This window comes from Larimichthys crocea, chromosome V (assembly GCF_000972845.2).
Source record: "Larimichthys crocea isolate SSNF chromosome V, L_crocea_2.0, whole genome shotgun sequence".
NCBI classification, from domain to species: Eukaryota; Metazoa; Chordata; class Actinopteri; family Sciaenidae; genus Larimichthys; species Larimichthys crocea.
The window spans coordinates 2,234,227-2,249,758 of NC_040015.1; the positions used below are offsets into that span (position 1 = coordinate 2,234,227).

The 15,532-nt window shown below is 41.6% G+C and overlaps 1 protein-coding gene across 1 annotated transcript in view; it reads right to left on the reverse strand.

Moving 5' to 3' along the window:
- syne2b (spectrin repeat containing, nuclear envelope 2b) overlaps positions 1–15,532 on the reverse strand; it is an 81,449-nt gene that overhangs the window by 56,821 nt on the left and 9,096 nt on the right. The window contains exons 2-7 of the mRNA XM_019264052.2: positions 14,773–14,897; positions 5,646–5,707; positions 1,894–1,989; positions 1,717–1,794; positions 1,430–1,522; positions 894–1,096 (exon numbers count right to left, since the gene is read on the reverse strand). Coding sequence (XP_019119597.1) covers positions 894–1,096; positions 1,430–1,522; positions 1,717–1,794; positions 1,894–1,989; positions 5,646–5,707; positions 14,773–14,860 — 620 coding nt within the window. The 5' untranslated portion in view covers positions 14,861–14,897. The remainder of the gene's footprint in view (positions 1–893; positions 1,097–1,429; positions 1,523–1,716; positions 1,795–1,893; positions 1,990–5,645; positions 5,708–14,772; positions 14,898–15,532) is intronic.

Consider the following 15,532-nt stretch of genomic DNA (forward strand, 5'->3'; position numbering starts at 1 on the left):
TGGACAACACAATGTGCAGAGCAAGGGCCTGGAGAGCAACTTGAATAGGACCACTGTGCAGAGACGAGCCGCAGAGAGGAAATGGATTTATCTATTAAAAACAATAGAGCCTTTATAGAGCCATTTCTTTATCCTGATGTATCTGTGTGTGTACATATTATTTTATCTATTCCTTTTACATGTGTTTGTGTGTATTTAACCAACCAATCAATTTGTCTTTAAGTAAAATTTCCTTTAAAAACTTAGTGCAGCACATCAGGCACTTGAATCGATAATATCTGGACCTCTGGATCTTTTCAGTGCGTAAACTTACGCCACTCTTTGCCTTTAGGTTATGACAGCATATGAGGTTGACACAATGAGTCATTGAGTCATGGAAGATTTTTAGAATGCACATATTAATATTTGTTTCATGCATTTCTCATCTAAAAAATACATTTGTATGAATGTATCAATGTTTCCTCATGGAGCTCCATTAAAAGGTTATTTTCCAAACTATGTAATTGGCGTCTTTACAGGAAAACATAATAAAAAAACCACATACGCACAGGAACTTGATCATATTACAAACATTTATACCTATATAATGCTAATAAAGCTTATGTCTTTAATAATGTATTTTAATAGATTCTGGCAGGCAAACCCTCTGAACGCCTACAGCTCAGACAGTAAAGACCTGAACAGGGTTTGGTCTTTAGCCCAGAATCTCCCTGTGTGAGGATATATCCCTCCTGACATCACGTATCTGGCTCACAACACAAGAGCTGCATCAAAGGTGTTTCAAAGCTTTGACAAGCAGATATATGAATGTAACCCTACATAAACTCCACACAACACATGATGTAGATGCATCTCTGCTCATTAATACCGTTCAGTTCAGACTGGGCGCTTACTTGTGGCACTGTTCCCGGACCCAGAGCAGCAGGGCCTTCTTGGCAGAGACCCTGAAACGATTGTGGAGTGGTGAGCCTCTCGGGGGAAGAGGACTGCTGCTGGCAGAGCGGCTCGAGAGGGTGGAGCGCGAGTCCAGACTGGTCAAAGACTCCATGGAGGACTGACGGGAGCTGAACGAGAGGCCGCTGGCCAACTCCTCGATCTGAGGAAACCACCAACACATAGTTTGTGGATCACATTTTAGGCAGTTATATTTGGTAACAGAGTTTTTAAAAAGCTGTAAACAAAACAATTGTAATGCAGAGAATATGATCATCTATCATCAGAATCCTGAGGGACAGTCAGTCCCAGGTCAGTTTTAGCATCCTATTTGTTTTCCTCCTCAAATTATTTTGACAAAATTGCAAAATTCTGAATTCTATTCAAAACTCATGATGATGATTCATAATAAAAGAACAACCGTTCTCTGTTTACGGGGAAACAAGGTTTTGTTTTGGCACGGAGATGAAAGTGGAAAAACAAGAACGGAACTCACATGATACTGCAGAATGATCGTCCATATGAGGCCCAGGATGATGGACGGTTTACCATCGATAATGTCAGGAATGTTTATGTTGACCAGTTTGATCTGCAGAGGAAACGCACACGTTACCAAGAGAAACAAATCTTTGTAGAAGCTGAACAATCTCATCGTGCAGCACTTATCACATTTAGGAGTTAAAGAGAACAATTAGTGTGATGTTAAATGGCAAAATCTGATGCACTCTGATTTTGTCAACATCAGTCTCAAAAGTTTGTGTTTGATGCATTTGTGTCATTTACCGATTTGTTTTTCAGAAAGGAAAGGGCTTTCTCAATGTTGCTCCTGTGCTGAAACATTCCTCTGCCTCTCTCCCGACTCTGCAAAACACAGCCCGAAAGTCGGTCAGTTGCTTCAGTAAAACTGTTGGCCACTGGCTGTAAAACATGTTAAAGTGCTGATCTGTGGGGGAGACTCACAATGCGCTGACTGCTCATCACCTCCAGCAGGTCCAACAGTTTGGAGCCATCGCGGAAATCGTTGAACAGATCCACGACCAGACATGGAGGCCTCCGCTGTCACAGCACACACACAGTTTATGTCTTTCATTTATGTTCATATTTGCAGCCATAAAAAACTCCTTCACCAAAGCTGCAACATCCATACTGTTGGAACATTAAAACATCGACATGTTCACAGGATCTTTACACAGGATGTAAAAATAATGCTCGTCATTATTTTAGGGGGAAAAACGTTAATTAAACTATATTCAGACGGGAAACTGAAGCTGTTATACCACCAGACCAAACACTCATTTTACCAAAATATTTTCACATCTAACTAAGAATATTTCCTTTCTCATCACTATAAGAGTTGGATCATAATCAAAGAGGTTTTGCTTTGTTGGACAGCTGACATTATTGTGTAATAAATGTCATAACCACAAGCAATTTAAACCCAGTTTCAGGAAAGTTTACAAAATCCTAAATGACAAAACTTTAAATTTAAATAGTCATTTCTAATACTTTTATGAGGATTACTATTATTATGATTCTACAGTTAGAAGGCTGACGTGGTACTGATATTTATGAACAAGTGTTTGCAGTAGAGTTAAAAATGTTTTTTGACAATAATCAGTAAAGTCATGCCACTTTGGAATTCTCTGTGTTTAAGAAGCGCAAGCTAAAAGAGGACGAGCTCGCCTTGTGACACCCAATTAAACCAATTAGTTAAACTTTTAAACATGTGGTGGTCAGGATAAAATCAAGCTGTTTGTTTGTTTCTGAGAAGATGACATTTTGGAGATGGGAAATCTTCTCCAGATAATGATGGTTATTGTAGTTAGATTTTTCTGCATCCTAAAAGTCATAAATTCACTTTTTTCAGGCTTTATAAGTGCGTTATACTTTACGGCACTAAGTCCCACACCACCAACTCTTTGACTGATTCTGGTGAAACTGGATCATATTTTATGGAAAAAATGTTTTCTGCTTTTCCCTCTGATGTCCTCCGGCTGCTCCACCTCAACTCTCTGTGATTTACAGAGTTTCCTGATGGACAGTGAAGTAAACTGCTGCCAACTGTAGCTGCTGTTAGCTAATGTTAGCTCAGTTTGATAGCCAGGCTTCCCGGACTGTGAACTCAGAGCAACTGGAGAATGCTGACAAGGAGTGGAGCCGGTGTCGTAGCAGAACTAGAGCTGGGCAAGCGGGCAGTGTAACCAAGCTCAGCAGCGATACAATTTCACTGATTTTGATGAAAGTGGATCATAATTTTTTTAAATCTAAAATGTTCTGTGTGGTACTGTACATATCATGATCACATTTATTAATAACCAAATTGAATCCAAAAGTGTTTGTTTCTATGATCATATGGTACAAAAAAACAAAATATCAGCTGATTTATTGCAATCAAATGTCACTTTCAATCCATAACAGATACACATCTTATATCTCCCTAATTTATTGCTGGTTTTAACTGCAGACCTTGAATATTCTCCACATGTGACAAACAGTCAAAAATGAATATGAAACCACGGTTATCTCTTTGCACACATCTTATAAGTAGTGTCTGATGGAGTCTCATTAAGTCAGAAGAGAAGAAGAATCACCACAATACAACGTTTGTTTAATGTTTCCTATAGTAACACTGCCTGTTTAATATCAGCCAGTTTGTACTTTCCACAGTGGAAAGGAAACTATTCACATGTGACAACGTGAACAACCACCAAAGGATTAGCAATTATCTCCACCAGTGGTTTTATTGGCAGAGCCCCCGCTGAGTCAAACACTGAGCCCTGTGCTGGGTGGATGCCTGGTGGGTGGATCGAGGGGGTGTGGACGGTGGGTGGGCAGTGGTGGAGGGAAGGGGAGGGTGGTGGCCGTCTGTTGCTGTCTGTCTGTGTGCTGTGAACCTTACTCCTCAATGCTATATTTATGTACACAGTGCCCACCCTCCTCTATCCCACTGTCCTCCACTGTCACACATTCACAGCTGACCTCCAGCATGAAGTGGAAAGAGCTGACGTGTGTCAGGAGGTACTTTGACTTTAAGACTGTGACCTTTTGCAACAAAGACGTCTCAAAGTGGTCTTTTGTGAAATCCAGGACATGTTGGATTTCCTTCAACTCTGACTGGGAAAGGTCCTCTCATGGAAAATAAAACAAGATGTGGTTGTGTTTGTATGGAAAGTGACAAAGATTTTATAGTGAGTCTAATTCTAACTGGTGAAAAAAAAAGTTGTTGTTTTGTCAAGAGTTTCTTGCTGTAATACTGATTTTGGACATAAGAAACTGAATGACCACTACTTCACGTTCTACACCACCACCAGTCAGTCTCCAGAAGTCCCGATGTTCAAATGTCCAACTTCACAGCAGAAATAAACATGTTTACAGCCTGGTACAAAAAAATGTTTTTAACAGCATCCAGGTTTTAGACACTCTGTGGTTCTAAATGGAACAAAGAGCGTTCATGTTTTCTTCCACATGAGCTTTAATTTCTTCAAGTACTCTAAACACAAAGTACATTTTACAGTATAGCTTGATATATATTAGTCATGTCTTTCTGTTTAATAGAATTGTCATTTATTAGTGATTTTTGTCCTGTTTAGATAGTGGGGTAGTGGTGCACATCATCCTTTTGTGGTCAAAATGATTTATTATAACAAGCACTCGATGAGAAAATGATTTTCAGCTTCTATTTACTTTGCTATTTTCTCACTTGCCTTCAGGGCTTCCGTAGATTTGCTCATGGATTTCTTTTTTTTTTCTTTTTGCTCTTTGAGGTCTTTACATGTCATCTGATTAAATTATATAAAATACCTCAAAGACTCAAGTATCACATGACTGTGGATGGTGTGCTGTGGGTAAAAAATACATATATAGACTTGTTATACAGTCCACTGATGAGAAATAAATTTCATATTAGAAAAAGATGAGAATAAGATGATGTAAGAAGTAGAAGGATTCTTAAAAACTGATAAAACTGAAATTTGGATTCGGCATAAAAAGCTGCAATTTTCTGTCAGGAAAGACATTTTTAATGTTTTGTGTCTTTGCATTGTGACTTCCCTGCAGGAATCATTACACAGAACACATTTTATTATTAATATTACTGATTCAAGCCATTTTTTTGAGGTGTTATGATTGATTCTGTATTCATAAGGTGACTAACTTACGAAAAAGCATTTACTGAGAGTTTTTGATGAACCGTTCTTTAGATGATGGAATATGTGTGCACACATGGAGAGGTGGTGATCCATCAGCTCGTGTCCTCACATGTTCAAGCTCACCTGCATTTTGTTATTAAGCTGCATGAAACTCAGCTTAAGGAATGGAAACTGCCGTGTATAATTCATTATGGTGCAAGTGAATAAAATTAACTCACATTTATGTGTGAGGGCAAGCTGGGGCATTTGGACAGTATGGAGAAGACACGTGGCTAAAACCAGCTGGAAGCTGACAGGGTCGCTGTGTTGAGGAATGTTTTATTTATAACCAAAGTTTGAAGCTTACTGGTGTATTTCTGTTCCTCTGGTTTTGTTTCAAGCTTCTTTTTATAGAGTGACCAAACTAACTATGTGTGTATATCATCCTTAGACTCACTGTTAAGTTGTCAATATTCTATAAAGCTTTGAGACAGAAATGAATGCATGCATCTGACACACTACAAGTCATTTGGGGCTGTCGTCTTAATGCTTTTATCCACGCAGAGTTCAGACAACACAGCTCACCTTTGCCAGCTGAGCGTTGACCCAGTTAGTGAAGGTCTTCTTCTGGATCTGTTCTTGTTCCACTGTTGAAGAAGAACAAATGCACAATGTCAAGTTTCATTCATATCAAACTGTAAATCACAGTGGAGTGCAAATTTAAAACACGGACCTGAAGGTCATGATGCTAAACGGAACAATTTATATTGAGCGCAACAGTAAAGTAGTCTCAATTTCTTAGATTGCTAATATTATTAGCAACGACGTGCATGCTGTACAGTGAGCAGTCGACTCCATGCACCATGAGATTAAAGTATGGTGGACAACACTGTCCTCTCCAGACAGAAATCATTTGTGCAAGCAGCTGAAAATCAACTGACCCAAACTCAGAGACCAAAGTTTGAGTCCCTCCTCGTATATTTAATGTTAGTTTGACCACACAATGTCCTTTACCTTAAACTGTACTTCAACAAGTTTTTAACTGGTTATGAAACAGTCTTCATGTAATACAGATGCCTTCATATGACCAGGAACAAATAAAACCATCACCAGGAAGATTTCTATGGCTATTTCTGTAATTGTTCTTAATGCCTGCCACTGGGTGGGATTTTCCCTCGAAATGAACGAAACATGGTGGAGACCGCTTTCTACAAAGTTTTATATAACTCACCTGTTCAAATTATATAAAGTTAAAGTTATGCAGAATTAAGAGCGTGGACGCTTTGATTGACAGATAGGTGTCGTTTCCCAGCCATCATTAAGCCTGGCTTAGATCTGCCAATGATCCAAGTCTTTGCCAATTTTGAAATTACAGCCAGGAGGCAGAACAAGCAGGACTGCCAAGATGGTGGCAGCCAGAGCCACATACTCTGAACTGCACAATGGCCCTTGTGTGTCACACATATGCCGTCCATTCTTTATAATGTCATTGGTGTTAATGCCAAGATTTGAAGTTCATAACATGCCTGTTTGGAACAGGGTGATAGCTTGGCCTCTGGTATTTCTACTTGAGAATCATCCAACCTCACACTTGAAACCCCTATGCAATACATTTGCCAAGTGTCAAGTTGATTGGATGAACTGTTGTCGAGGCAGACTTCCTTTTTTCTCGTTTAAGGGATGAAAAAATATTAACTTTAACCAGAAACAAAGTCTGTTAAAAGATGTAACAAAGAACAACTTTGCATTTTGTTCAAGAAACTCAGCATTTGTTGATACAGCAGGTCCATGAGGCAGTAAAACACTGTTCAAGCCAAACTATGCCTCCAGGAAAGTTACAGAATGGAAGCACAAATCAAACCTGCAGACATTTAGTTGAGTCAGCTGAAAAGGAATCGTTCCCTTTAAACAGGAGGCATTCAGAGTTTTGTGCACCTCTTGTGAAATTAGCCAAGTCTGAACAACTATAATAACCCATCCTTTAAAAAGCAGGTTCTTATTGCAGCTTGCCTTACACCCAGGGATTTGGCCAGTTGGTATGTAAAACCTTTGAGAATAATCACAAACACAAGTATTTGATCAGTGTGTTGCCTGAACAAGCAGAAAGCCTTGGTGAATAATGAAAGCCACAGGAGATAATTCGGCGCAGACAGCTGCAAGAAACAAATCTTCAGAAAAAACACAGAGACAAGCAGCCCACCAAGACTTTTTAATAGAAATCTATATGTTTTTAATTTAAGAAGTAGATCTGTGTTTGTTCTTTTAGTTTTAAAGTACATAGAAATTGATTTGACATTTAACATGGAGCAGCTGCTCACATATTAACCCCAACTTCCCTGTGAGTCTTGGAATAAGACCTTTAACCCTAGAACACTAACACAAAGTGATGTAGTGATGGTGTTACTAATTTTAACGTTAGTGTTCTAGGGTTAAAATATAGATTTCTAGCAACATACTGAAATGCACTGAAATACTGATGGAATAATTTAATTCATGTGTATATCAGAACAGACAAAGCAGGGGTATTTATACATGCTGTATGCATGAAATATACTCTGCATTGTTGCACTTTAGCTTCCACTAATGATTTTGATTGATTGTTTTCATTTAAGATGGTAAACTGTGCATGTATATGCATAATCTAAGACTATTGAAGAATCTGAGACAGGCTGCAGAAGGTTTGAGCACTCAGATGATAAAAACATTGAACTGTCCACCACTCACCATCGTAAGGCTCAAAGAACTCATCCAGGTCAGTGACAGTATGAAGAGTCTCACATGTAATCCAGTCATCGATCTCCATTGTCCTCAGAAAATCAACATCTCAGTCTGATCTTATCTAAACTTAAGGCTTTCCACTTTCCTCAGATTAAGAGCTGCAGCATCTCCAAAAACGACCCATCCTTCTTTTATTTTACTTCAGATAACATGAAGCCGTTTAGTGCTACTGCTGCTGTTGACAATGCTAATGAACCTGCTGCTGTTGTAACTGCTGCTCAGTACAAAAAAACGGTGATAAAACTTTAAGTAGAAAAGAAGCTATCTATCTCAAATACTTTTCACAAGTCCAGTTCAAATCACACGGTAAAGGCTGGTGGTCTTTTCTCGTGCACACTGAGATCCAGCTCTCAGTTTGGTTCCTATGAGCTGCATTAACAGACAGACAGTTTACAGGCTATTTTCTGTCTTAATATGTTTAACAGCAGGCCACCTCTGGCTTCAGTTTACTTGCAGTCTAATCTTAATCACAGGGAGCCCCTACGATGACTCAGACATCTTATTATAATGAATCTGCTATCATCAAATGAAGATAAGGGAGAAGAGACAACGTGACCCTCTGAGTTGTTTAGCATCTGGATCGATCACCACAAATAATGGTGAGCAACCAAAAGTTTTTGAGAAGACGAAGAAATGCAAGAGTTGTGACACACTTGAGAGTTTGCCAGAAGAATTATTTTAAACAAACCCGTTTGGTCTCTGTAACCACAGTACTTCCATTTTAGTAGCTGTGGAAACTCGTACAGTGAATCTCTGCTGCCTCAATATACAACGAGTAACTATTTATAAAAGTAACAAAACCTTTAAAATGAGCACTTCCACATTAGCCAAGAAATGTTTATTTATCTGGACATCATCTGAGATCTGGGGCAGTTTAACTCGTACATCTCTATGATGTACAAAGCATGCAAACCCAATCAAACACACTACATTTGAACCACAAATAGTTCAGAGGAGAATACGTGTATGCAAGGTGGTGAAAGGTGACTGACACTCACTACTTCCTCTTCTCAAATGTTTCTTTTTTGCACAACATCCAGGCCTGACTGCTGCAGTCTGTAGGATGAGACCGTGTTAGATGTCAGGTCGTGGTTTACTGTAAGTGGTTGAACTGTGGTTGGGCCTTTCTGTACAAAAGTAACTTTAGAACTTTAAACATAAATTTTGGTGAAGCGGTCTGGAATATGATCAATGTACTGTTGACATCAGACAACAAATGAGAAAAGAATTAGACCGGAGTGGACAGGTTCTGGGAGTCTGGCCTCAATGACTCACTTAGAAAATGTTTTCTGCTTTTCCCTCTGATGTCGTCTGGCTGCTCCTCCTGATTTACAGAGTTTATGATGGACAGTGAAGTAAACTGCTGCCAACTGTAGCTGCTGTTAGCTAATGTTAGCTCAGTTTGTTAGCAGGGACTGTGAGCTCAGAGCACCGGGGGAGTGTTAGTATTTGTACCACAGGAGTTTTGGAAGTGTCTGATGGACAGTTAGCTTTACTTATGGCTAAAGTAACTGCTAACTTCTGCTAACAGTAGCAGCCATTAGTTCAGTTAGCTATGCAACTAGCAGTCCTATTAGCCTAGCCTGCTGTCTGCTTGCCCTGGTCTAGTTCTGGCGCTGAGACAAACTGGACATTGAACAGTTCATTTATGTGTTGCTTTAAACTGAGAGTTTTTGTTTCATCGCCTCAATCAGCCTGTTAGCCGGCTAACCTGACATGTTTTCTTGACAGATCACAGAGTATCAGCTTGTTGACCTAACACACTAATGACACATTTTATACCATTCTATAGTCGTCTATTAGTAGAATAACTTAATACACTAAATTAGCCTGCAAGTTAGCTTCTATCAGAGTATCAGAGTTCATTTTCCATTGCATTTTCATGCAAAGCATACATTTATTGACTTAAACACAGCAGAGCTCTGCCTTCAGGCTGATGCTCCATTCAATGTTTCACACATAAGTGACAAAGATACAGTCACCAGAGGAGGTAATGCATCATTCCACATATGCCCACACAAACTGATATGCTGGCATGTTTCCTGCATTGATATGGATGACTGAATAAGTGGACACATGCATGACTTGGTAAGAAAGATATGTTCTTCCTATCAGGTCCAAAATCAACCCTGGCCCTAAGTGCAAACTTCCCTTCAAAAGAGAAAGAAGCCGGTGTTTGAGTTTTGATTTACGTGCCGATAAAAAGAAAACACAGAGTGGTTCTCAGCACAAGTATTCAAGTGTTTAAGCTTACGATGAGCTAAAATGTCTCAATTCATTTGACTAACATAAGTTTGATATTGATGTTCTACAGTTTTGTATGATCAATAAAAGTCTACCATAGAGAAAAATGAAGTAAAACTCACTCCTGATGGGATCACTCATGCTTGTCCAGTTCAAATCAAACTTCTCTGTGCAGCAAACACTGTAAATGCTGTAGATCCATGATGTCAGTGGAAGACAAACTGATATGAAATAGATTTGAGAGTACTTCTCGTTCTAACCAGCTAACAGTCTAGTCCACAATTGCAGCCTGCAGGGCAGCAGGTGAGATGGGCTCCTCCTCTTCTCAGTCACTGAGGCTTCAAGCCTGCCCAAACAAGACCTGCAATAAGCTAGCCCTGACTACTCTGTAAAATGTATCAGATTTAAATGTCAAACACTGTGGAAAACTGGATCTCTTACATACCAATCCACAACTTAACCTACTGTAGCTTACACATGATGAGTAACTACCACAGGAAGAATGGCAGGTGTTGCAGACAAATGAACTGCTGGTGATGAATGTGACTGTGTTCCAGTCATTAGAACTGATACCAGTTTCTAATTTCACAGATATTAAATCCTGTTGATGCTGCACTGACTTGTAATCAGGTGAACGGTGTCTCTGTCATTCGTACGTCTGTTCTCACACTATGTAACTTTGGGCTCCGGGTCGGGAGAAGTACGTAACGCTTTACGGCACTAAGTCACACAGCACCAACTATTTCACTGATTCTGGTGAAACTGGATCATATTTTATGGAGGAAATGTTTTCTGGTTTTCCCTCTGATGTCCTCCGGCTGCTCCACCTCAACTCTCTGTGATTTACAGAGTTTCCTGATGGACAGTGAAGTAAACTGCTGACAGCTGTAGCTGCTGTTAGCTAATGTTAGCTCACTTTGTTAGCCAGGCTTCCCGGACTGTGAGCTCAGAGCACCGGGGCAGTGTTAGTGTTTTTAGAGTACTAGAGGAGGATTTCAGGCCCACGGGAAATGCTGACAGGGGAGCAGAGCCAGTGTCATGCCAGAATCGGAGCTGGGTGAGGGTGATATTCAGTTGAGTGTCACAGAGGACTAAAAGAAACTTATTTATGTAACCCTGGTTCTATGAGTAATATAAGTGAGATGTCTCACTATGGGATGCACGCCTCGCTGCAGCCCTCAGAACCATTAATCTTATTACGCCAATCCTGATTGGCTGGTGAACATGTCCGTCCACCTCAGGTAGTTCCACCTACCTTAAATAGCTCATGCGGACAGCATCACATCATTCAAGATAAGCACCTCTTCTCACTCGCCCAAGCAAGAAGGGTTGTCTGGTGAGACATCTCACTCATATTACTCAGAAAACTGGGGTTATATAAATAACCTAAAGTTCTCTTTCATAATATTTCGCTCGATGTCTCACTATGGGATGTGGTTGCTCCCGTATTGCCAGACAAGCTTATCTAGTGTCTACCAACCCACAGGGAAAAGTACTTTGTTCCAATCAGGACAGCAAAACCGTGCGTGCCACGCACAGAGCGGCGACGTCCAGCATATAGAAACGGACAAAAGTGAGAGGCGAGGACCAACTCGCTGCAGCACAGATGTCGTGAACAGAAACTGCCTTGAATAAGGCCCAGGATGCGGCCAAGCCCCGAGTCGAGTGCGCCCGCAGGCCCACAGGTGTCTGCAAACCCTGACTCTTATAGGCCAAAGCAATTGCCTCCACCACCCAGTGGGATAGGCACTGCTTTGTGATCAAGGCCAGGGGACGGAACGCAAAAAGAAACTTGTGCGGTCAGGCGTGCACTAGCGCGTCTACACCGAGGGGAGCATCCATGCCATGCAGAGAGTAAAATAGCGCATGCTGCGCATTTTCTCTTGACGCGAACAGATCCGAACGTAACGTTTGCACACGTCGAGTATGTCCGAGCTGGGGAGGGGAGAAGCTGGTGTGCTGCTCTCATCTCCATCCCAAAGATGTCGTCCTCGTCTTCATCCTCTGATATGAGGAGTTGTGAGGGGCCCTCTTCATCTTCCCATAGTCCAGTTCCAGGACGTCTTCCTCCTGCGGGGGATACGCGGCTAGGTCGAGCTGGGAATCCTAGCTGGTGCTAGCCTCCGGTGTCGCCACCGCAACGACCCTCCTCTTTACATTAAAAAAACAGAGCACTTTCTTCATGGTCTGATTGACCTTTGTGTGGCACATTATGTGCATTTAAAGTCTGACTTATTTTTTATGTATTTTATGTCGTCTTGTGTGCATGTTTGTTTTTGTTACTTTCTGCTTTGCTAGGATTGTCGATGTTAAGAAAAGTGTTATGGTGACATGAAATCTATATATAGCCACCATTCACACAGTGTGAGCTGTTTACTGGCATTCTTTCATCATTACCACTTCAAACATAAATGAGCTGGCCTGTCATGGGGGGCGTTGAGCTTACATCATGCATTCTGCACACTGTACTAGCTGGAAATGACAACCATGGAAAAACAAGGTTTAATATAAAACTGTGTTTTTTAAATGTGGAGAGGAAGTGTGGGGAGTTGTGCTAAAAATAGTCAAGAGGAGAAACTTTGGGGAACGGACCCAAAAAACTAAGAAGAAGGAAAGAGTGAGGTGGGAGACTGGAGAGAGCCAGACAGATGAGAAATGGAGACGTGTTGCCATCTTGAAGCAATCCACATCAGGAAATAGGTGGAGAGGAAATAAAAAGAAGTGTGAGATACAAAGATAGAAGACAAGACAGAAAGATAACGAGATACCAGAGTTGTGTTGTCATCTCTTCAAGTGCAAAGTGCAATGAAAACATCAACGTCCTCTTGTATCCTTCACCTTCATCTTCTACAATCTACATATCTGTGTATTTTGTGTTTGTAAACTTCAGCTTCAACACCATCATCCTGGCTCTGCAGGTGGAGCACAGACTTCCTGTCTGACAGGAAGCAGCATGTGAAGCTGGGTGAACATGTCTCCAACTCTGTCCATCAGCACTGCACCCCCCCCAGAGCTGCCTTCTTTCTCCTCTGCTCTTCTCCCTGTACACCAACAGCTGCGCCTCCAGGCGTCAGTCTGTCAAGCTCCTGAAGTTCACAGATGACACCACACTCTTTGGACTCATCTCAGATGAAGAGTCTGCCTACAGATGGCGCAGGCAGAACAACTTAAGAACTCAATGTTCTGAAGACAGTGAAGATGTTTGCGGAGTCTTTCCGCTTCCTGGGAACCAACAACTCACAGGACATCATGTAGGAGCTGAACATCAGGTCTCCTGCAAAGACAACGATGGTGCACCTCTACACTGCTTTGATTGAGTCCATCATCACGTCCTCCATCACCATCTGGTACGCTGCTGCCTCTTGCTAAGGACAATGGCAGACTGCAGACTGTACTGGGATGACTCTTTAGAACCTGGACTCCTCCAGAACCCTGAGGCTGACCCCCCTGTCCTGGACACAAACTCTTTGGATCCATCTTCATTCTTCCCATCTTGATTTATGTGGGGCAGGTGTGGCTCGGAGGTAGAGTGGGTCATCCACTAACCAGATGATCGGCGGTTCGATCCCCATCTCCTCCAGTCTGCGTGTCGAAGTGTCCTTGGGCAACAAACTATATAAGAGGCAACTGTACTATTAAGTACAGGCTATTTATATGTGATGCCTTTTTTGTGGATGCTTTCCTGACGTGAATACAGAGTCTAAAGACAGAGGGTGGTAAACAATGTACGGCCAGAGGCAAGTTGTGATTTGCCTTTTTGTGCTATATACTTAAAATTTGACTTGACTTCATTTTTACAGCCTCCCCCCATGCAGATACCTGTCCACCTGAGAGTCACGCTGCTCATGGCACGTGTGTAATGGAAGGTTAGAGTTTTGAAGATTCTACCAGGAGGTGATTATCAGTGGGCTTCTTTACTTTAATCTTAGCATTTAGCTGAGGCTGATGGGAATGTCAGCTCTGTAGGAGTTCATCATCGACCGTTTTAATTTAGTGCTTTTGATCATTTAGATCAAATTAATGGATTGCTTGTGTCAATCGATAAAAATTAATAGTTTCAGCATTAGTCATTTGATCAATTTGCATAAAACTGGAACTCCAATGCACAATCTCATAAAGTAACACAGGCTTGATGGTAGTACATGTCCCTCAGGCAGCGAGAACACGATCAAACTACAACCCGGCACATCACAGCTCTGCTTCAAACGTTCAAAAATGCCCTGAGAGACAGCGAGCAGCGTTTATGATCTCCTTCGCCCTACTGCTCGCTCCCTCCAGATGCCTCCATGCGACATGACTCTTGTCTCTGTGAGAGCGGGAGTTGACTTACAGCAGATTAAACTGATCATGACCAAGTGAAGGGACAGAGTCAGCAGCGGTCCGAGATGGAGTCATCACACTGCTCCCCTGAGCGAGACATATAACCAAGGCTTTGTGCTTATTGTGTTGCCGTGGTAACTGAGATAAAGCATTGAAATCAGGACACAGGGTTTTTATTTTTACAGTTAAATGACCTCACACTCGTCTCAGAAACAATGAGCCTTCACTCAGTTTAGCTTGAATACTTGTTGAAGTAAATCATAGATCTATAAAAGGACCGTGGTGTAAGACCAAAAACAAATGCCTGAAACCACAATAAACTCAACTTCACTGTGTTCAGTCAGAAACACTGTGCAGCGTGGCGACTGACCCTGCAGCAGCATGTGGACGTTGTCAATGTCCAGGGGGATGGGCCCCCTCTCCACCGGATCATCTCTGGAGTAGAAGTCTGACGACATACTTTCTCATCCACAGACCCCCGACAGCATGGCACCGCTACAACAGAAAGACAGATAAGAAGACAAAACGGTGTTACAAAGTGAAGTTTAATACCGCAGGGCCACAGGTTTGATTCCACTAAGGTCAAACCTCTGGATCATCATCAGTCACCATCATAACAGAGTGTCTGGCCCAGTCAGAAACTGCTGAGGGACTCAGTTAACTTTATGATGAGGAGTTCATGACCCTCATCACTGCTTCAGCATATGTGCTGTCATAGCCCTGCTCTTAATACGGCTAAATCTCTTACCTGAAGTAAGTCAGACAAAAAGCATCTGGCTGAGAGACGTCTCTGATTATTTTCAGACCCATCCTGAGCATGTGGGTGTTATGAATATCCTGGCCAATGATGATGCTACGTTCACTATCTTTCACTGAGCTCCTTCCTGTCATCAGCTGAGCAGTTTCCATACCACACTGTGATATGAATGTGAGAACACTCTCTATCATGGCCTTTGGTGCTTTAAACTTGCTGAGTTCTGGCAGAAAAATGTCACACCGCAGTGAGGTCAAGTTGGGTTTTTGTTATGTCTCGTCATTTCCTGTTTTATTTTGATATTTACCTGCCCTCTCGTTTCAGGTCACTTGCCCTTCCTCATGTGTCACCGGTCTGATTGTCCTCCCTGCCCTGA